Below are 22266 nucleotides of genomic sequence, written 5' to 3'. Positions count from 1 at the left end.
CGCACCACAGCGCCCCCCGCAGGCACGGGGGGATCGGCACGGCGCCCCCCGCAGGCACGGGGGGATCGGCACGGCGCCCCCCGCAGGCACGGGGGGATCGGCACGGCGCCCCCCGCAGGCACGGGGGGATCGGCACGGCGCCCCCCGCAGGCACCGGGGGATCGGCACAGCGCCCCCCGCAGGCACGGGGGGATCGGCACGGCGCCCCCCGCAGGCACGGGGGGATCGGCACGGCGCCCCCCGCAGGCACCGGGGGATCGGCACGGCGCCCCCCGCAGGCACGGGGGGATCGGCACAGCGCCCCCCGCAGGCACGGGGGGATCGGCACGGCGCCCCCCGCAGGCACCGGGAAATCGCCGCACCCGCCCTGCCCGGCCGGGAGCCAGCAGCGCCCCTGGCGGCCGTGACGGGAACTGCAGCGAAGGGGAAAGTGCCGGCAGCCGAGAGAGGCTGGGCCTGGCCTGGGCCCTGCCTGGGGCTGTTTGCCTTCTTACACAGATATCTGTGTGTGTGTTAGCAGAGAACTGCTGTTCCTTTTCATCGCTTTGCCTGAAAGCCCCTCAACTTCAAAGTTATACTAACCTGGAGGGAGGGGATCACACTTTCTATTCCAAGGGAGGTTCCCTCCTGTCTTTCAAACCAAGACAACTCTCTCACAAATTTGCCAACTTTCCCTTTACTACTTCAAGAAATATACATATTTTATCTCCCTCAAACAAAAGACAGCTTCCTTCTGCCTGATTTATATGTTTCTTTATCATTTGCCTGGAAGAGATTTTCTTTATAGGACATCAAATCAATCATGTTGCAATCGACAGAGGATGGGCAGATCCTTCCAGACACACTCAGCCACAACCCTGAGTACCTAGGTCTACTCTGGACTCCTGGCAACACAGACACTGACTCCAGGTGTGTTCTGAGCATCCTGTGAGCAACCTTTGGCAAAAACACTGCCCTAACAGTGCAAATCACGAACTCTGATACAAATCTGGAGGAGCTGACACTCTTATGTCAGAAATATCCCTTCTATTCTTGTGGCTACCTCCCTGCACTATGTATTTTGTAATACAGGTAGCAGGGGAACACTGAAGGAGGACAGGGTATCCAAGCAGCTTAGGGCCATCACAGCTGCCTTCATCTCTGATGCCCTCCCACCCCAAGCCACAGGTAGACAAGAAGGATGTGATATGAACAACCAACCATGCAGACCACCCCTTGAGCAAGGTCTGTTCTCCTCCTTTCCAACTCATCCAGCTCCACTCCTGCATGTCTCCTTTTTGAGCCTTTGGGGTTTTTTTTTTTCCTCAGCCTCCTTGAACAATCTCCTAATTGCTGATGGAAATAAAAGCTAGTGTTAGTTTCAGCATACTCAAGGGAAGCAGACAAATGCCTACACACGTGACTAAAGTCTTGCTGCAAACAGGCAGGGCAGGCTGCCTGCCCGGCACACCCTGAAACACAGCCTGCCAGAGGAGCAGCCCAACACCTGAGAGCACATCAGGAACCAGTAACCAGGGATATGTCAGCAGGAATCCTCTGTCAGCAGAAACCTACATGTGAACATACAGCTGCTGGTCATCAAGCCACAGTCACAGCACTTCAAACAAAAGGAGAAGCTTTGCTGTCTGAGCGATACCACATGGTCAGAAGAGGAAGGGATGCCTAGGCACACCTTAGACATCACACATCAGCTGCAAGAATTGGGCAGGGACATTAGAAGACTGTGGGGTCTCTTTGTCCAACAATCGGCCAGGGAACAGTGAAAGCATGTTAACATTAGCAATATTGGCAGTAGGCTCTGGCCCAGCACATGTCCTTGGGTCTGGCCAAAGTCCCCATGAGGGGATCAGATCTATCTGCTCAGATCTGGTGGTCATAGAGGGGTTGCTATGGGAAACAGAGTAACCTGGCACGAGAAGATCTGGTTAGCTAAAACAAGCTGACCAGATTTCCAGCTAACCAGAATTCAAATCCACATTTGAATCCTCCTTAAAAATCAAAGGGTCTTTAACACACACTTTCAGCCCATTTCACAGGAGAAAAAAATGCTTTCTTCACAGTCCCTCTCAGACTCTGAGCCTTCCCAGAGAAAAGGGTGTCCTTGCACTTAATGTCTGGCACCTTGCAATTGCACTTGCTGCACAAGCTATTCAGATAGCTTCAACACAAAGTGAGGAGAAGAAAAAGAGAGAAACTTAGCTGTACCTCATACTCAGCTGAGGCTACTCCAGGCACAGCCGTGGTTGAGACACGCAGGAGGAGGCCAATTCATCTTTGCTCACGGCCAGCAGATACAGGATTCTGGCCCAGCAGTGAAGCACACAGGCCACTTTTGCATGTCTACAGCACTTTCTACTGTTCATCTCTGGATCAAATTTGGACCAATGCAAGAGTTTTCAAAAGCACACCCCAAACTGTATTCAGAACCTTCGTAATAAGTTTTCATTTTGCGACAGTTCCTAGCTTTGTTCATCCAAGACCAGAATCTCAGGTAAAATGGCAAGTTTTGTATAGCCAAGCAGCTGTCCTAAGAGATAATCTATGTTCCTAAAGATAGAACTGACAGTTCCTAGTTCTAAACTAGAAACCAGCCCCTATCATTCCCTCCAGAAAACAAAGTGAAAACACAGGGTTAACTGAGTCAATAGGTCCTATAATTAAATGCTGCCAAGTTAGCTGACATGATTGGACTACTGCGTTCGGTTTGTTTGGGGGGTTTTCTCTTGTCTATCCAGAGGTTGCATATACTTTAAATACAGCTAGTTTTGCAAACAGCTATTGAAATTTAATTTAAAACTCTCTCAGGGAATAAAATTGCAAGTTTCACAGAGAGAAAAGTAACTTTTCATAGACTCTACTCACTGGAAGCTACTGCAATCTGTCTTAGAGCTACTAAAAATACTAAAAGAAAGAAATCTTCCTACTTGCTGGGGGCTTGACACAAGGTAAGAAATATTCCTCAACTCCTCATACCCATGAGTGCCAAGTCTTAATGAAGGAGCAAAATTTGCTAGAGGACCTTAATTCTACCTACAAATCCACAACTGACAATTGTCAGGTGTAAACTGATTATTTCCCTGATGGCAAAAAGTACCCCAGATTTTCAATAATCAGAAAACAGAGCTGCAAATGGCATTGTCTCTTTCCAGATGGTGCAAGTCAGGTACAGATTCAATGAACACATCACAGTTTCTGATTTTCACCACTTAACCCTGCTGGTTGTAATAAGGCCATTGTCTCCCTTATACTAGATGAAACACATATATTATATCTGGAAGCGTCGTGTGCTAAAATAAATAAATTGTTTCTGTGGTGTAATAAATAGTCTCATTACATCACAGAAAGTTAGAAAAACGTGTACTTTAAAAATGCTAAAAGAGAAACAGTGTATCATAGCACTGGTCAAGCCTATCAACCAGCACTAACCTGTCTCACAGACTGCAGAAAACAAAGAGAATTGACCAAGCCACACCTTTTCGCCACAATTCCTTTCAAACTGGCAGCCTAACAAAGATGCAGGGATACTGAGTACAAACACTAACGCTCTGAAGCTGATGTCTGTTATCCCTTTCTGCCACCTCCCCAATCAAGACAAAAGAACAAAGATCAATTTCATCTGTGAGACTGCTGTAGGGAAAAACGGCAGTGAGTGTAAAACCGTAAGGATTAGCTCATCTTTTCTCCTTAATACAACAGCAAACAATTAGTGTTAAAGTAAAATGGGTCAATCAAGACCTCAAATCCTCTTAACAGCTAGTACAGTAACCCATGTGGCCACTACAATCCAAATTAACCCCATGGATACATCAATTCTTTCCTCTGATACCTAGAAAGCAATTACAAATGTCACATTGAATGTCCCTCTAAAACATCCTTGTATAGTTTAGAAGCATGACCTGTTATTAAACCTCCCCATGAAATAAAAGCTTTTTCCTTTACTGAGGCAGGCAGCTTAAACTGTCTCTGTTTTCCAGCACCAATCCTCTAAATCAGCTCCACCCCATGGAAATAAGTCTCATGCTGTTTTTCTTTATTAACCAAAATGCAGTACAGAACTGTTGCTAATAAGCAACAGTTACATGAAGCAGAAGGATGGAAGAAAAAGCACCAACCCTAAATATGTCAAGACCCACCCATATTCTGTCTTAGCGTATGCACGTGTGTTTGGGAAGAGATAAGCCATGTCATGATATCATCAAGGGGTTTACAACACTGAGCCCACATACCAGGAATTTATCCTTTCTCTTTTCTGTAAAAATATGCTTCATTTTTAAACATGACTAGAGCTGACTTTCAAGCACAATTAAGCATGTGTTTGAACTGAATAAATACCAGATGGACCAAAACAAGCATCCTTGAGTCTTAAGGAACAATTCTACATATCAGAACATGCATACTTTTATTTCCTCATCAAGTGCACACATGGACTTAAAGATAGCCCAAAACCCAAAACATCTAGATCATCCGATAACTCAGTTTAGAAAGGACCTTGGGAAGTCACCTAGTCTTAGGACCCCTATTAGACCTTTCCAAATTTTTGGTAATTATTTGTGTGCATTTTAAGTGCAACACTCCCTAATCCCTTCCTAGTTAAGGCTTCAGTTCAGCTTCAAGTGTCCTGCAGCCAGAAATGCCTTTTCTGAAACCCAAATAAAGCCAAGGGGTAGATTTTTTTTCTTTGACTGTGAGCCACAAGTTTTACCAGATCTGTTCTCAGCACAGCCCTGCCTGCACTGTAGGCAAAAGATCTCTAAGGAACTCAGGCTTTAGGCACCAGTAGAGCTTTTATTTTCCTTTTTTAAGCTGATTATCATTTGTCCCACCATGGCAGATCAGATTTCAGATCCTTCATCTGCTGCAGATATGTTACAAGCTCTGTCGTACCTTGTGGCTTTGTAGAGACATTAATAATCAAAAGATGACTGTCGGAAAGCCTCCATCCTCACAACCTCAATTCTTTTTGACTTCTTCTTCTTCTTCTTCTTCCAACCCCATTAAGAAAACAAACCTGTCTCCAACACGTGCATGACATGCCACATTGGGAGGTGAAGCTGAAACAGCCCAACAGAATCTGCAATGGGCCTCAGCCCTGTTTCTGTGGTTAGATATTTCTAGCAACTTCCACAGAGAGTTGTTAAGTGAGCACAGTGCCAGAGCTGGAGAGGCCAGAGCCCACTCTGTCAGCACACATAGCAAATACTTCCTCTGTGAATTTAGGTATATGGTTTAGCAAAGGGTAACTTGTATAGAAAGCAGCATGACAGACTGGAAGGAAAAGTATGCTTCTGGAAAAAAATCTAATAACAAGGGAATTCTTAACCCACAAAATGCAGCAATTAATTTAGGGACTGTTGTGATCAGATCGCTCCTGCCTAGGCACAGCACCTCAGGGGTCATTAAATTACAAGTATTTCTTTATTATCCACACATTAAAGAACACAACTAAGTGGGTATAATATAACATACCATAATAATTACATCAGTCCTCTAAATCGAGGCTGCAAACGCTGCTTTACGTAACAAACTGCATTATAAACACAATGACCTGCCCTCCAGTGTGCTAAAACTCTCCACAGAAGAACAGCAACTTCTAATTCTCAGGATGACAGCTCTTTGGCTTCTCTCAAACACCCATAGGAAATGTGCAATATGGGTGCAACAAACTGAAAAGTTCCAAAAACCAAATCCTGCCCCTTGATGAGATAAGAAAAGATGAGAAGAGATAGAATTTATGGCACTATGCTCCACTGCTGAGATCATCCTTGCTCCCAGAGCCCTGCGCCAGGGCTCACCTTTGTGTTTCATTACCATGCAGAATGGCCTCACAAAGCCACTGGGGTTATTTTCAGTGTGTTACTTTAGCTCACCTGTAAATGCCTGAGCTCCAGGAAACTGGTACCACATGAAGACTGAGGTCTTGCCCACTGCTGAGAGCACCATCAGTGTCTTGCAAATGAAAGAGGCAGTGAGGCATTTGGTGGTTCCCAGTCCTAGGCACTACCCAGGTGAGTTCGGGCTCCTTTGTACATTATCACGCTTTCAGAACATCAGCTGGAGAAATGAACAACCATCCACAAGCTTAACTGGACTGCCTTTACACTAACTGAAGAGAGCTTGTAGCACGCTCAGGGGAAGTGCCCAGTCTTTCCTGGTTCATGAATCACTTCTTCGTGATCTATGACGTAACACAGGGGCAACTTCACTATGCACATTCTCTTCCCAGGCAAGGGCTGAGATGCTGACGCCATTCAGTCAGGAGAGAAGGGAAAGAAGCTCTAGAAAATAAATACATTCTGCAGCTGAGGCTCTTCTTGAGTCTTTCGGCTATGAGATCTATAGTCTAGACATCCCTGCCAATCTAAACCAGCACAGGTGAAAAGAAACAGGTTCTTTCATGGAGAGAAAAACAAAGGTTTGTGGAGAAAATGGGAAGAAACAGAACCAAAAGAATATGTGATTCAATCTCACATGGAAGAACCCTTCTGAAAACAAAAGGGACAGGTTTTCTGAACAATAAGCAGCACAAATGCTGGACAGCAAGTGATTTTTTGAGGAAGGATGGAGTATGATTTATTGGCATGACCAGAGAGACATGACAAATTATGAAAATTGATGCTGAAGACTTGCAACATATGTGTGCATACATCCCATTCTACTGCATGTTATTGCTATGTTAAAATGCTATTCTCTGTGCTAATGGTCACTTACAAGTGAAAACCTACACCACTGTCTCAGGAAGAATCCTACATGAAAATCCACCAAAAATACAAGAGAATATTTTTATTCAGAGGAAACCGAAAGTTCCTGCTTAACCCAGGGAAACTGACCACGTTGGTGTCTTTCCGTACGGAGAGCAATTCTCCCGGCATGCGGCACACCCCCTTCTTTCCAGAAGGTGTTCCATAAAGCACATCTCATCCAAAGGGCAGCTCGGAGTGCCTCGAATGAGCACAGGACACATCAAGGCTTATTTGGTGGCTCGGTGCAGCACCACGGCAGCGCAGCGCAGCACACGCCTACGGCTCCTACCTGCAGCCATCTGAGCCAGGCACATTTTACATCATTTTCTCCTGCATAAAAAGGCATTGTTCGCCGCTGGGCTCCCGTGCACGGCTGCTTCCTCCCTGATCCATGCAATACGGGGAATCATTTTTTTTAGGTGGGTTTTTTTTTTTCCTCCTCTCCCCGATGCAAATGAACAGCGCTTACAGCCCTCGCCTGACACAACGCTCTTTGTTCAGCCGCGCAGATCCCCTTAGAGAAGCTTAGGGGTGGGGGCAGGAGAGGACAGAGGCTCACATCCCACGGAGGGCTTTACAGCCCGCAGATGCTCTGCGGCAGCCGCCCCCACGAAGGTAAAACGGCGTTACCGCCGGCCGCCCCACTGCATTTTTACCTCCGGGAGGTGGGGCGGCGGCGACCCGCGGAGAACTCCGCTCTGGGTCCGGGACGGAAGAGCCCAAAGAAGGGCCTGAAGAACGGACGGAGGGAGGAAGGAAGGGAGCACCCTCAGCACCGGGGTGCCCCCCGAAAGGGCTCGCCACAGCCGCGAGGCGGGAAGCGCGCCGCTGCCCCCCCCCCCCCCGCCGCCCCCGCTCTCCGCAGCGGCGCCGGCCCCGCGCCCCCGCCCCGCCCTGCCCTCCTCCGACGGGGCTCGGCACGCTCCTTACCTGAGCGCCACGGCGGCTGCCGGCACCGGCGGGCACAGAGGACGCGGGGTACCCGCCTCAAGCCGACCCGCCCCGCCGCTCTCGGGGCTGTCGCCGGGACGCGGCCGCCTGCGCGCCGCGAGCCCCCGGGACCCGCCCCCGGCCCCGCCCCGGCCCCGCCGCCGCTCCCGCAGGGCCCCCGCGCCTGTGGAGGTGGAGGAGCGGCCCCTCGCTGCCGCCCCGCCCCGCCCCGGCCCCTGCATTGCAGAGACACCCGGCTCCGGGACGCCCGGCCGCGGGCCCGCTCGGTGTCGCCGTGTCCAGCCCTGCCCTGCCGCTGGTGGAAAACCTTACCGAAAGGCACGCACCTGATTTCAGCTGGATCTTCCAGAGGTGCAAGTCCAGCTCAGTCTAATTCCTCCTTTTCTTCTGGAGAAAGAGAGCAAATAACAGTGAGATCGGTGAAAAAACGCCTTAACAACACCCTCAGACACCGCGCTGCTGCTCACTTCCACGCTGCTTTCCTAGGGCCGGGCTTTCCAGCCATTTCCTGGAATCAGGCAATAAAAGAGATCTTATTACTTTGTCACTTATCGCATTCTCGAACTGAACTGCCCCCTCAGGGTGTCCATTACAGTTGCTATACTCCAAAGTCATTCCTACCACAATATCACTACGGCATCAGCTCATCTCACCTGTTACAGCCAGAACCACGTCATCTCAACCCACCTGTGCTGGAGATGAAAGAGTAAAATGCTGCTTCCTTACCTCTTCTATTTCCCTAAGCAAACTTTAGTTTGTTAATAACTCATGACTGCAAAAGTCACCCTGTCGGAATCTTAACCAAAAATGCTGAGTATGTCATGTATGTGTTAGCCTGTAATAGTGTTTTGAAGGTAGTGTACTTTGATTCAGTGAAGATAAATATCTTTATATTTGGGGACCTGGATTGCAACTATTACCCATACTGCAGTGGAAAAACTTTAAACATTAATTTCAGTTTGGTTGCATTTTGCTGTATCACTGTCAGCAAGTTATCCGCGTTTTTTCCCAAATGTCACTAATTTTAGGTAGCCGCCTTGATTTCAAGCATAACTTTCAGGAGTACTGAGCACTTGGTTATCTCTGTGGGCTTTAGCAGGTTATCTAGAAGATTTCATATCTGTAATTTGGGCCATATGTGTCTTAGACTGAGTGGTCAAAATGCAGTTCAGGAAAGCCTAGGTCCCGCCCTTGTGTCTGTTTCTTCATTCATAAAGAAACACCCTCAGCAATTGCTACATATATTCCATGCTAAGGGTATGTCAGTGTCAATGAAGTGACCTGGGAAGGCCAAGTTACTTTGTTAAGTAATTTTATGTATTTGTAAATCAGGAAATTTTAATTTAAAAAGAGTGAGGACAACAAACATTTCTTCCAGCACTTTTCATGAGCCCTCCTCAAGCTGCTTGAGAGAACTTCCCACCGCTGCTGTTTTCTCACATTTAGTCTGTAAATCAGTGCCATGCAAAAGGAGCAGGATTTTGCTAAAGTGACAAAGGCATCATGTTCCCTGCTTGTTACTCACCATCAGTGATGTACATCCTTCCAGAGATGCTTGCAGAGAATATGGATTTGCTGCAGTCAGTCTTTCTCCCAGGCTGCCAGGAGAAAAGACACTGGTTCAGGGCGTGTGCACCAGTGTCTGCAATACCCTGAAGACAATCCAGTGCCTTTCTCCTGCTGGTTTTTTTTTTTTTTCTTTTTCTGTGCCTCTCCTTGGAGGCCTAGGCATCCATGCAAAGACCTTCATGGAGTTCTCCCCACAAGCACAGGAACTTTGCCCTTCCTCTCACCACCTAGAGAATGCGAATGCAGGCTTAACATAAAGTCTAATCAGAAGCAGCCCTGAGAGGGAATGAGCAGTTGACTTGATCAAGAAGAAAAAGTTAAACTTCATCCAAATGGAAATTAGATTAATTCAAAGCTTACAATATTAAAAAAAAAAAAAAAAGGAGGGGGAGGGGAAAGGACAGTGTGTACTTTCATTGGAAACAAATACTGCAACGGGTATCATGGAAAAGATGAAAAGATGAAAAGATGTCTTAATGGAAAGACATTTGTACAATACACTGTGCACTGTCCATAAACATTCCTAGAGATCAGAGGGGGTTGTAACTAACCAGAGACATGCTCAGAATATTCCACGTGTGATGGAGAATCAATGCCTCTAGCTCAGATGCAGCACAGCAGCAGCCTGTCTCTTTTCGGCAGCAGCCTGCAGAGAGAGACAGAGAAAGAGAGAGAAGGTGAGTCTTAGTAGTTAGTCATTCAGTTGCATCTCTCCTTTAAACAATCATCAAACATGATGAAAAATAAGCACAGAATAAAATGGCAGTCACCATTTTCCCTGAGATAATTATCTAATCAAATTACATTATACTTCACATGAAATATTCAGCAGCAGTGTTGACACTAGATGTTTTAAGACAAAAAAAAATATTTTAATTCTTGTTAGAGATATTAAAATGCATGCACATACTTTTATTAGAAATATTCATGCAGAGATCAGAAAGCATCTTTCCACTAAGCGATAGTGGGGAAAGATGTTTTGTATAAAGGAAAAAAAATTTGCATCACCTCATAAACCATGAGCTTTATAGTATAGCTTTGAGATACTGAATTATGGATCTCTGTATGGAAGTCTGGTAAGTCAAATACAGAGGACTTTTTTCCTGCCTACTAAAAGAAAAAGGAATGAAATTGCCTATAGTTGTCTTTAGAACAGATTAATTTGAAATTGTGCCTGGGGAATGCTGCTTTAAAAGGAATTTATGTCAATACTTTGTCTCTTACTATAGTTCAGTAACAATTCCCCACTGCTTTCCTGAGAGCTTATTGGGATGCAGTAGTGGCAACCCAGGTATTTGGCGTCACTTCAGACGGGGGAAGGAAACATTTAATTTCTCAAAAACACAATGACTCAAGCCTTGGCGCCAATGTCACCACATTAGCTGAGCCATCAGAGCAGTCAAGACAAAGTCAGCTCTTATTTATTGATGATGGGAAGAGCTGCGAGCACCCGTGAGGTTAATGAAACAAAGGAGTATGTCCCCTTGCACATTACTCTCAGTGGCATATTTGCAATCTGTGGGCACGCTGAGCAGTTTTTTCCCCACCCTTCTCCTTGGAAACACCTAGGTTAAGGTGACCGGGAAAGACAGGGCGCCCGCCTCGGCATTGCTGGGATGTTTTCATGGGCTGGAAAACTCTAGGGTCCCTCTAGTGCCCAACAGAGGCAATGGGGAGAAAAAGTGAGCTGAAGTGCTCCTTCAAATGCTGGTCAACGACTAAGCAAAATAAAAGCTTCCACTGAAAACAGAATGGACTTATCCCTGCTTTGCACCACAAACTATGCTCAATTTTTTTTTCTTTTCTGACAAGAAACTCTACTGTACCTCAACAGCTCATATAGTAACATTTCCATGTAAAAGCCTTCCTTTTTCTGCCTGTCTCCCATTTGATTACATTCACCATTCAAAGATTATTTGGAGATACTACCTGTTTGTAAATGTAAATGTCTCAGGTTGCTACAGGAAAGCTTTAAGCAAAGGTGAGATCTGGCCCAGTGGAAGGACTTGTACAAGAGCAATTCTGCCTTTGTCGATTTAGTTATCTTTGGTTTTTTTGTGCAAGGGACTCTAAGTACCCATGTGAATTATGATGGAAGAATTAGCTTCAGGGAGCTACACTCTAATTTGCTAAATGCTTTTGATGTCAAAAGCCAGTCTCTGCATTAGAAGCAGAATAATTTGAAAGCAGAGAGAGGGTACAAAATACTTGGGCAACCAGCTCTTGGGGCTGCAGGGAGATAAGAATTGCAGTAAAGAATGCACTGCAGCAGACACCTTCATTTCTCACTGCTGGGATTCAAAGGAAAGAATGAACCAATGTGAAAACTGGGCAGTAGTGGTCCCTTACAGGGTTCATGGTTATGTCCAGAGCCTCTTTTCCTGTCATTTACCTAATCCAGCTGCTTTTTCCTCTCAGCTCTTGAAGCTTTGTGAAATTTTGGTTATGGGTCTGATTGCTCTGCTGAAGAGAAAAAAGCTGGGTGTCAGACTTGTTGTGACATCTCACAGAACATTTTTAAATGTATTCAAAATGAAGCAAGGGGAATACTGACCCCTGCACAATTCAGCTGTAGAAAGTTTTTAACCTAAATCAATTTTCACTGCTTTAACCCATTTTCTGGGAAAGAGAACAATAGTTCATCTCTTAAATTTCCATATGAACAAGAAGAAAAAATCCCAACCTCTCTAGGAAAATAACTTTTGTTGCTCTTGGCATTTTCTAGTTAAAGAATGATGATTGCAAGGAAATTTCAGGTTGGGTTACTTGTTTTGCCATCTCTAGCTTCCCACTACTACAGGTGTTGCCTTCTTTGTCTATCTTGAGAATTGGGGGAATAAAACTAATGCACCATTCAGCCTTACCAGGTCTCTGAATGAAAAAAAAAAAAAAAAAAAAAAACTAAACACTAAAAAACCCACTGCCTACTTACAGGACCAAAAAGAAGATGAACAGAACACACAGTAAGTTTTATGTAGTGAAATCTCTTTGCACATTGAATCTTTAGCAACACTACATGAAAAATTAGCTTTTCAAAATAAGTATGATGTATAAGTTACTGAATAGTCAAACTGGTAAGAATACAAGGAATATACTATTTTTGAGATTTAATTTTCTGCTCTAAGGGAAAATCTGAATTGTTCCAACAGACGTTACGAGGATTAAAGACCTTAGAAAGAACCTGTGAGATACTTGCATATGGAAGCTCATCAGTGGTCTGATGCACTGATATCTTGTTTTATTAGGGTGGAATTTTGATAAGGCCTTTTAATATGATCCTCTTGTTACAGTCAAGCAGGTAGATGTTACTGCATTTTCCAAGCCTAAAGCTTAAATCATCAGTTGAAAACAGATTAGCCTAGTCAAGTTAACACCACAATATGGGGCAACATGATTCAACTTGGGTTTGGGTTTTGCATTTCTTTTCACCTTTCTATGAATAAAATACTGATGTTACTTCTTCAGAGAAGGGAAACATTGCAGACAGAACGAGGGGCTATTTTCCCTCCACAACTGTGGCTGGAGGTTAAGCATGTATGTACTCGAGCTCTTTCCCATTACCAAACTTCAAACTCAGGCTTTTACTCAGCCTTTGTGTGAGCAACAAACACAGTTGTCCAGTTTGGCTTTAGAATGGTCCTAGCCTGATGGATAAGCATCTTCATGGGGCAGCAGTACTTCCCTGAGTTGAGGAAGGTGGTCCTGAATGCCTGAAGCCTGCCTGTTGCTTTCCTATATTATAAAACTGCTCCTTAGCCAGGGCCATGACCAGCACGAGACTGTCGGCAGTGTCTGTCAAAGCCCACCTGAGTTACCCATTCTGAATTACAGATTGGTCAGGCTTGCTCTAGTGAACTGATACAGTTCTGCAAACAGCTCAGCTGCAGCCTGTGCACCTGAATGTTATCTCCTGAAAGCAGATCTGAACAAACCACAGGTTCAGTGAAGTGCCTGTAAACACACTAGCATGGTCTCTGCCATGCCAGCAGCTGGATAAACTTAAATAAGAATATTTCCAAAAAATGGTTGATTGATCTTATTAAATCTGTCATCACTATAGGTAACCACTAATTCATGCAACATGATGGGTCAATTCACCACTCAGCCTGGCACTCACACAACTACTTCTGATAGCTGGATTGACCTAGACCACTGCTTTTTAGATTACAACAGTGGATTTTTATAATTTGAAAAGCCTGCACTCCAACTGAAAGTTCAAAGAGGAAAGTTAACAGTGTTGCTTGGGGTGCTAATTCCCATAGGATATCTCAGCCAACGATCTAAATGCATAAAGAAACCAAAGCAAATAAACATTGAAAGATGGATTACTTCTGCCTTGAATCTTGAATTCTGACAAAGGACCTGCAAGAAAAATGTAAAGCACATTATAATCAAGGAGCTGATGGGTGGAAAAGGAAGTATTTCAGATGGTTGTGACACCTATAAACATCCATTGTATGAAGCAACTCCTTGTCATCACTTGGTATTTCTGATTTTTGAAGCGTCTGCAGATGCTTGCACAGGCTGGTGTGTTGCCATGGATACCCTGGTGTGCTGAGGCTTTTAGCAAATGGACTGATCTGTTTGTGTACCTCCAGAGTGAAGAGAAAGAAAAATCCCATCATTTGTGTGCCTGCTACCAAAGGGAGCCAGACAGTGAAATGAAATGACTCTGCATAATGGTTTTCAGAACCTCCTCCTCTTGGAAATGATGGGGAAGGAAAGAGATGGAAGGTAATGAAGAAAAGGAGTGAGGAGAGCTGTCAAGTGTTTAGCCAAACCCCTCCTGCAGAGCTCAAAGCAAGGCCCTTGCATGATAACGTCAGCTATATGGTCAAGAAAAATCAATATGAGGTTTTAATAATTCAGTTTCCTAATGGCCTGGCACCTTGGCTTTCTGCAAGACAGGAAGAACAACAACAAGGATAAAAGGCAAAAAGGAGTGATCAACAGACAATGTAACACAGCTGAATAATTTGCTTTGAGTGATACCCTGGGACTAAGCAACGGGTGTGTGTTATGAAACTAATATTTAGCTGGTAATGCCTCTATCTGGGCACAAGTCCACTGCTAAGTGAGAGGCAAAACAGGTTTAGAAGTGACAGGCAAGCAAATACACAGGAAACCAAGTAAAAAACCCGGGCAGTGTTCCAAACTTTGACTCTTTTCTTGGTGTTAGAACAACGCCATAAACTGCACATATACATGGCACAAGTCCCTGCGAGCTGAATTTCCATATGTTAATGCAAGTGTCTTATTAGGCAACAACACAACATTATCCCACTTACCAAGTTTTGGGGGTTTGCCCTGCTGTTCTAAAGGGATCACATCACCATGTATTTCACCAAGAGCTTTCCTTGCTTTTGAGTTTAGGGGTCAAGAAGCACTAACACTTTCAGGGGAGGGGTTTGTTCCTCGTTACTTACATATATGCTTAAGCTGTTAACAAGAAATAATAACAATGTGAAATCACCCTTGGTGCATGTTTTCCCAGTAGCACTGTGTCACCATATATGAACCAGAAATCACACAATATTTTTTAGTGAACTCCTCTCCTCTTAACTGATCAGGTTTTGTTCAAGTCATTTCTGTGTCTGAAAACATGGGAAAAGGAGTTGACTCCTTCTGTGGTCAGCTATGGTGTCTCGTCAAGGACTCCTTCTATGGTCAGCTATGGTGTCTCGTCAAGCTCACATCTGCAATGCAAACACCAAGAGCAATCTTTGGAGACAAGATAAAAAGAAAATTAAGACTGCAATCCTTGCCCTTCCCACAGATCCCCTTGGTGTGGCATCAAACTGGAGGTGTAGGCAGGAACTTCGTTGCTTCTGAGCTATGGATCAACACAACCAGTTACTGCAACAAAACTCTTAAGCACAAAGCCATTCCAGCCTCTCCTTGAGACCTTGCTCTGGGGATGGTCCAGCACTGTCCAGCTGATGGCTCTTATCTCTGTTTCCTGTTGATGACTCACACTGAAGGCAACTGAACCTCAAGAAAATCATTCCCCAGGCTACCTCTCCATAAAAGCCCCAGCCACAGTCACCACAAAGCTGAAGTATGAGTCCTACAAGATGCTGCTGGGGATTCAGAGAAACCTTCTCTTGCATGCAGATGAACTGTTTCTACATTCAGCTGTTGAGCTGAGCACTCACCTCCAGACTATTAATGGATGTTGCTGGAAGCACAGCACAGTGTCTTTCACACAGCTGCTGTGGGAACCAAAGATGTGTCCTGGGCAATTGGTGTCACTCATTTTCATGAGGCCGCAAAAATGCAATTCCAGTTTGTAAAGTTATAAATTTACAAACGAACTGGAATAGAAACTTACACAAACTGTCAGGGAAAAGCGGAAGGTATTGCTGCTGTGGATACAGATCAGTAATAATACATAGCAGCTATGGCTAGTTCTGCAGTTCACATTGATACTGCACTGCATAACCTGACTCCAGCAACTGGGACCTAACCCTGACAATCACACTTTTCCCTTACAAAAACCCCCAAGGAGCTCCTCTCCTATCCCATTTCCCTCTTCCAAGGACCATTTAGCAATTGCTAAAAAAAAAGCACACACCTTCCTTAAAATCAGTGTCTCTGGCCACAGCTTACAAACAAGCCAGCTCCAGCAAAAGCCAAGCTATTAGCAACCAGAGGTGTGTAAATTAAAGCTAACAGACATGGTCACTAAAACCTCCGAATTCAGGACATGTAATATTCCTGCACATACACTGATGAGCATCCTTAGGGTCTTGTCATATTTGGAATGCTCTGGTGCCCACTCTGCTATCATTTGGGCTCTCATTATTAGTCTTGTAGCTAAGCAACAGATGGGCAGTCCAAATGATGTGGCAAGGGCAAGCTATCTTGCAGAAATGTGGCAATTCAGAAGGAAAGTAATACTTTGAAGCTTGGGAGAACCTCTCTGGCCCACAGTGTGCTTCAGATCAAATCCAAAAGAGCTCAAAATTTGCCAGTGAGGACAACAGGTCTACACTCATTGTGACTGAGAAACAAACCTAGAAAATGATCTGCATGGCAGGAAATTCATGGCCTTCCATTTGCTGCAGAAAAAAAAAAAGGTGGAAGAGCATCAGCAAGATTAAAGAAATATATCTGGGTAAGTTTTTTTAACACTCAAACACAGCTAACACAGCTGATCCTAGGACTGCCACATCTGGCTTGGAGGCTAAAGAGGAATCATGACAAAGAATTAATAAAACCCCTCTATTAACATTAATGTTTAGGAGAAATCTGCCCCTTCCAGGGGTCCTGGGCTGAGGATCAGACTGTAATTCTGTCATTTGGTTCTGGGGAAATTGGCTGGATGGTGGCTACCTTCACCCTAGTCTGAGCCACTTGATAAGGCCCTGAATCTAAGCACAAACAACATCAGTCCCAATGGTGCTTTTTGATCTGAGCCAGGCTTTGATCCCAGCCTGGTAAAACTGTGTAAAGACCTGCAGGCACTTTGTTGGCCAAAAAAAAAAGCATGGAAATTCACTTTTTTTTTTTTTTAATTGCATAGAGCTCTGAGGTAGGAATAAAATGCCATTTGGCAGCTTTCCTGAAGCAAAGTACATGCACCATCAAATATAACTGCAGCACTGAGGTATTTGAGCTGCTGCTGCCCAACAGGCAAGCATGCCTCTCTTCTAAAGCAACTTCACTCTGCTCTTAAAAAAACACTTGCAGACATTTATAAATCAATGCCACACTAGTGCCCTAGGAAATGGCTGGCTGGAGAGGCAGAAGCAGCACTGAGATGCCAGACTGGAAGCAAGGGGAACCGAGCCACCGTCTTATCCTCCAAAGCTGCTGTGAGGCCAAAGACATAAAAGTGTGTCAGGCAGCCTCTGCCCACCTGCTGGGAGCTCTGTCGTTTCTTGGTCAATAATAACATTTCTGTCTCCTTTTCAGATGAGCACATCAGAAACTTGGTGGCAGATGCAGGAACAGAGAGGATTCTGATCTAACACCATATTTCACCACTTCCTAGAGTTCATTTTTGTTTCTTTCACCTTCTCAGGCATTGATTTCATTGTTAATTCTTGCTGTGGAAATCACATCTTCCCATTATAGGAAGAAAGCCAAAGCTTGAGTTTTAAGCCCACATTTAGGAACTGGCATTACCATCAACGAGGGGGCAGCTCTCCCTGCTTTCAGTCAGGATTTACACAGGATCTACGAGTGACACTAGCCTCAGGCTATTTTATGCTCAGCAGGAGGAACCTTTATAGGAACAGATGCAGCTGATCTGCAGAACTCACTAGCAGAGGACTCTGTGGAGGTGATAAACTTAAATGGACTGAAAGAAGGCAGAGACAAATTCGTGGGCACTGGCACCTGCTGAAGGCACAGGGTCAGATCACTCACTCCCTGGCATCTCTGAGCCTGGAGTGCCATGAGCAGGACCCCTACAAATTCTCTCTGTTCTCACACTCTTTCCCAAAGCATTCAGTAGTTCCCACTGTATTATCCATCTGCTGGTCTGAAACGGCCACAGTAATTCTTTTGTTAGGAAGAAGACTATTAAAAAAATGTGATTTAAACAATACATCAAGTTTAGCCATTTCTCAAAAAGTCTTCTCAACTCAGAGCCTCTGAGCAGAAACAAAAGGGCATTTTTGCAGCGAGTGTGGAAGACTTGGCTCATTTCACAAAGTGAACTGACAGCCATAAGGTGTGAAGTGATCTAATTTTAGAATTATCATCTAAGACTACAAATTTATTTTATTAAAGAGAGCCATAACTAAATTTTGATGCCATTAGATAATGCAATTAAATATTGCCTTGCTTGCAGGTCTTTCTATTTTGCCACAAATACAAAAGACTGTATCTACAAATGGATGTCTTCTCAGATTTTCTTCTACAGAATATTTAACAGATACTGACATATGAAATAAATCCTTAAAATCTAAACCAAAATCTTTTAATCTACAGAAGAAAACTAAAGAAAGTTGCATCTTGGTATGGGAACTTACTAAATGTTTGCTACTCACAAATTTTAAACCCTTTCAGGTAAGTGAAAAATAATTCATTTAAGCTTTCTGCCATTTTCAGATGAGACAATAAATAACACTATATGAGTTTTCTTAGGAAATAAAAAGACTGCAGGAGTGGAAATGGACTAAACATTGTTATATCATCATTTAAATCCCATTCATATGGTCTATCCAACTGAAAAAGAACCCCACAGCATTTAGTGTAGTCTCAGTAGTTTGATTCTGGATTCAGCAGTTAGAGCTGAGCAATATGAGGGCAGTTTGAGGCAAAATGTTTGGGGCCCATCAGAGGTTCAGAATCTGATGGCCACAATTTGAAAATTACTCTTTTTCTAACGCACAAGAAACCACCCCAACTTAACCTGGTTCTTACAGCAGCCAGAAAAAACAATTACCTCCTAGACTTCTGTACCACAGCTAAGGTCCAGAACGATTTTCTCAGCTCACTGCAAGAACACCTTGTGGAAGCAAAGCACAGCAGTATTAAAGATACTTGGGAGGGGATATTTTTTACACAGAATAGCTCAATATTTGCGCTCATATTAATGTGTGAGCCAACAAACAGATTTGACTGCAAACACTGTGCTTTAAAAATAAACAAAAGCACAGTACACCGTGCTATTAATAAATAATGGTAATAATAATAAAGTGATAAAACACAGGCTATTTAATTTACTTTTGTAAGAGCTAGTTTACATAGGATGCTTTCATAGGGAAACATTAACCATTATTTCTTCTTGCTGACAAAAACCTAAAGAGAAAAGCTCAGTCACCTTGTAGTTTGCAAATATTAAAGACAAAACCACCAGTTTTGCCTATGTCCTGGAGGGAAAAAGAGAGGAAAAAAGGGGGAGAAAGGAAAAGGTAATTTAGTGGAAATGAGTTAATTAGGCTTTTAGGTTATACTTTGGCTTCTTTTGTGTCTTTCTGTAGATGATGGTATTACTTGTAGCCACATTCTCCAAAGAGAAATTTTGGATAAATCCAGGAGAAGAAATGCAAGCCTCAAAGCAGAACCACAGGTGTTGTGACCTGATTTTTTCTACAAAAACAAGAAAATAATGTGTGAGCATGTTTGCATGCCAGATTCATTCTAGAAAGTACAGTTTCCTGAGTTTTACCCTCAGGACCAAATTAAATGTTCTGTTTAATGCAACTGTTTTCCTGATCAGATATATTGGTCCTTTCTGACCTCTCAGTTAATGCATCTCAACAGTTGTCTTAGAAAAGACCAAGCATATAGTTAAAAGCTGCAGATTCAGGATGAGAAAAGTGCCCAAAACAAGCTATTTCACCAGCAGCATGGACATTATGTGCAGAAAACAGCTGGGACTCCTAGGTGGTCCAGGCTAGCCCCCCTCCCCCATTTTGGTCAGAGCTCCAAGTCTGCCAGTGAGATTTAAGTTCTTGTGCTATTGAAGCGCTTTTGAACATTTTGTCCATAAAAGCTTTTTTCCTCCTGATATCTTTCAGGACAGAAAATGAATCCCAGTAATTTCATTGGGTAAAAATGAGTTCCTGTTACCCAGAGGATGCTGGCTCACTCACATGGGCAGGGGAGTGCTCAGCCTTCACTGTGGCATGTTCTGGGCATTGGAGGAATGAGTGAGTGGCTGCCAGTGGCATTTTGAGATAGCTTGCCTTGATTTCTCAGATTGCTACAGAAATTCATGACTATATAAGGTGACTCCAGGCTCAGACAGACTCCAATTTCTTAGTAAAGGTCTACCTTCCATTTCCTTCATTAAATATATATATATATATGCATACAAATATATTTTAAAATAAATCTTACTGCAAGAGCTTAGTAAAATTGATTAAATGGCTCCCATTGGCCTCTGTGGGCACTGGTTCAAAATATTAATCTGATTATCATTATGGCTCAAATTCAGCATGGTTGTTAAGTACACATCTAACTGAAAGCACCTGAACAGTCCTGTTATGAAGATTCATGGATTTAAAAATAGAAATATGTTTAAATGCTCTCTTGAACTCAGGTCTAAATGAAATCAATACATGCCATGGCGCTTCTTCATGAAATATTAAGGCAAGATACATAATTTATTGTGCTCTGTGTATGCATATGTATTTAGCACTGATTATTCTGTAATGGACCTATACATAATTGAAGCTGTATAGCATCCATTTGGTGCATGGAGGGGGGAGAAATCTTCATTAAACCCCAAACAGTACATTGTTTGGTGATGTGGGGATTTAGTTTATTCTTATTCTGTGGATGTCTGCATAATAAATCTCTGCACACATGTTCAGAAGGCCTTTTCCAGAGGGAAAAGAAAAATCACAGCCTGTTGTGAGGCTGTGGGAGGAGATCCTGCAAGTTTCTGCTGAAGGACAGGACTTCAAGGACAGGACCCAAGCCAGGGTGCCCAAACCACTGCAAGGGCCACCAGTCACCCTTCAGGACAATCCCTCAGCAGCAAAGCTAAGAAATTCCTCATTGCATTTAATGGTGCATTGTCCTGGGGAACCCAAAATGTTCATTGTACTCCATGTCTATCTTTGCCCAAACTTATTACCGTGTATTTAAGACCCTGAGGCAGAAAACAGAATGGGGGAATCCCCAAAATACAGGGATTGTATCCCCAGAATCCAGGGATGAGGAACCCGAAATCCAGGGATTGAATCCTAAAAATTCAGGGATGGGATCCCCAAAATCCAGGGATGGGGAACCCCACAATCCAGGGATTTTATTCCAAAAATTCAAGAATGGGGGACCCCAAAATCCAGGGATTCTCTCTCATCCCAGAGATCCCAAAATCCAGGAATAAAAAGAGTGGGAGCTCTTCCCTATCCTTGATTCCACTTTTTGGGCTGAGGTGCCCTGGGCTCTTTAAAAGTCAAGGCACTCAGGCAGAGTCACTCTCTAGCCTTTGCCTTTTGGATTTTTCTTGCCTCTACTTACAAGAGTAGCAACTGGAGAAGCTGCCCCAGCTCGCCAGCAGCGCCAGTTGATAAAAAGATTAGAATTGCCAGTTGTGCTCCAATTTTGAGTTCAAGCCAATACAACTGCAACTTCACATGACTTCTGGTAGATAATGATTACACAGGCAAAATTACCTGAAGGGTTTCAGAAAAAAAAAAAAAAAAAAAAAAAAACACAACTAAATCTTTATGCTGCAGTGGCTTTGATGAAAACATTTCATCTGTAGAATCAGGGGATATAATATTTGGAACTGCTAGTGGTATTCACCAAATTACTAACAGCAAAGACTTAATACTTCACCCATGAGTTCTCCATAGCAATCATTTACTAGGCATGCAATTATGAACACCTGACAGAGAACAAGCCTCCCATGTAGCTGCTTGGAAAACCTGGTTGGAAAGTCACTGGGGATTGATCTGAGCCACCTGAAAATCAGGAGGCACATACCTGCAGGTAAGAGCTGTGCTGTGAATCAGGCTGTGCTCCTACATGAGCACAGCTCTCTCCTCCCCAGCTATGAGAGACACATGCTCACAGCCCAACAGTCAACAGGATAAAAGCTTGGAAAAATAAGAACAAACCTGAGGCTGGTAAACATGTAGATCAGAGAGGTACAAGGAGCAGGAAAGCATTTGTTGCACTCATACCAAAGAGGTTTTTCTCTGTGGATACTGGGGACAATGGCACTGCACTGAAGTCATGATGTGTTGCCCATCTCCATCCATCTCAGTATGAGACTGGTAAGATAAAGTGAAGAGTTCCCACAACCTGAGCAAGCCAAAAGAAGTCTCAGGTTTCTTTGCTGAGCCCAGTTTGAGTCTGGGTTGCATGTACATGCACAGATAAGCTTCACCAAACTCATTGTTCACACGGCTGGATGCAGTATTACAAAACACTCTAAAATAAGAGCTAAGAAACCTTTTTCTTTCCTTTTTTTTTTCTTTTCCCCTAAAGAAGTTATTTTTAAGTGCTGCCAAGAGTTATGTTAGTTCAATTTTAAAAAATGCCCTTGTCCTCTGCAGCTGCAGAGGCTTGGTGACAGATGGCGCTACATGAATAT

The 22266-nt window shown here is 43.8% G+C and overlaps 1 protein-coding gene across 10 annotated transcripts in view; it reads right to left on the bottom strand.

Moving 5' to 3' along the window:
* Positions 1 to 7921, bottom strand: part of MAP2 (microtubule associated protein 2) — a 234233-nt gene extending 226312 nt beyond the window's left edge. For 7 of the 10 annotated variants that reach the window (XM_068196476.1, XM_068196477.1, XM_068196478.1 and 4 more), the window contains exon 1: positions 7671 to 7921. In XM_068196476.1, coding sequence (XP_068052577.1) covers positions 7671 to 7912 — 242 coding nt within the window. In that variant the 5' untranslated portion in view covers positions 7913 to 7921. The remainder of the gene's footprint in view (positions 1 to 7670) is intronic. The other 3 variants (XM_068196495.1, XM_068196504.1, XM_068196507.1) reach the window with 1 other exon arrangement.
* Positions 7922 to 22266: the final 14345 nt, after the last annotated feature.

The sequence above is a fragment of the Anomalospiza imberbis genome, chromosome 7 (genome assembly GCF_031753505.1).
Source record: "Anomalospiza imberbis isolate Cuckoo-Finch-1a 21T00152 chromosome 7, ASM3175350v1, whole genome shotgun sequence".
NCBI classification, from domain to species: domain Eukaryota; kingdom Metazoa; phylum Chordata; class Aves; order Passeriformes; family Viduidae; genus Anomalospiza; species Anomalospiza imberbis.
Note: the sequence above shows the minus strand (reverse complement) of the source record. Positions and strands in the feature narration are given on the sequence as shown.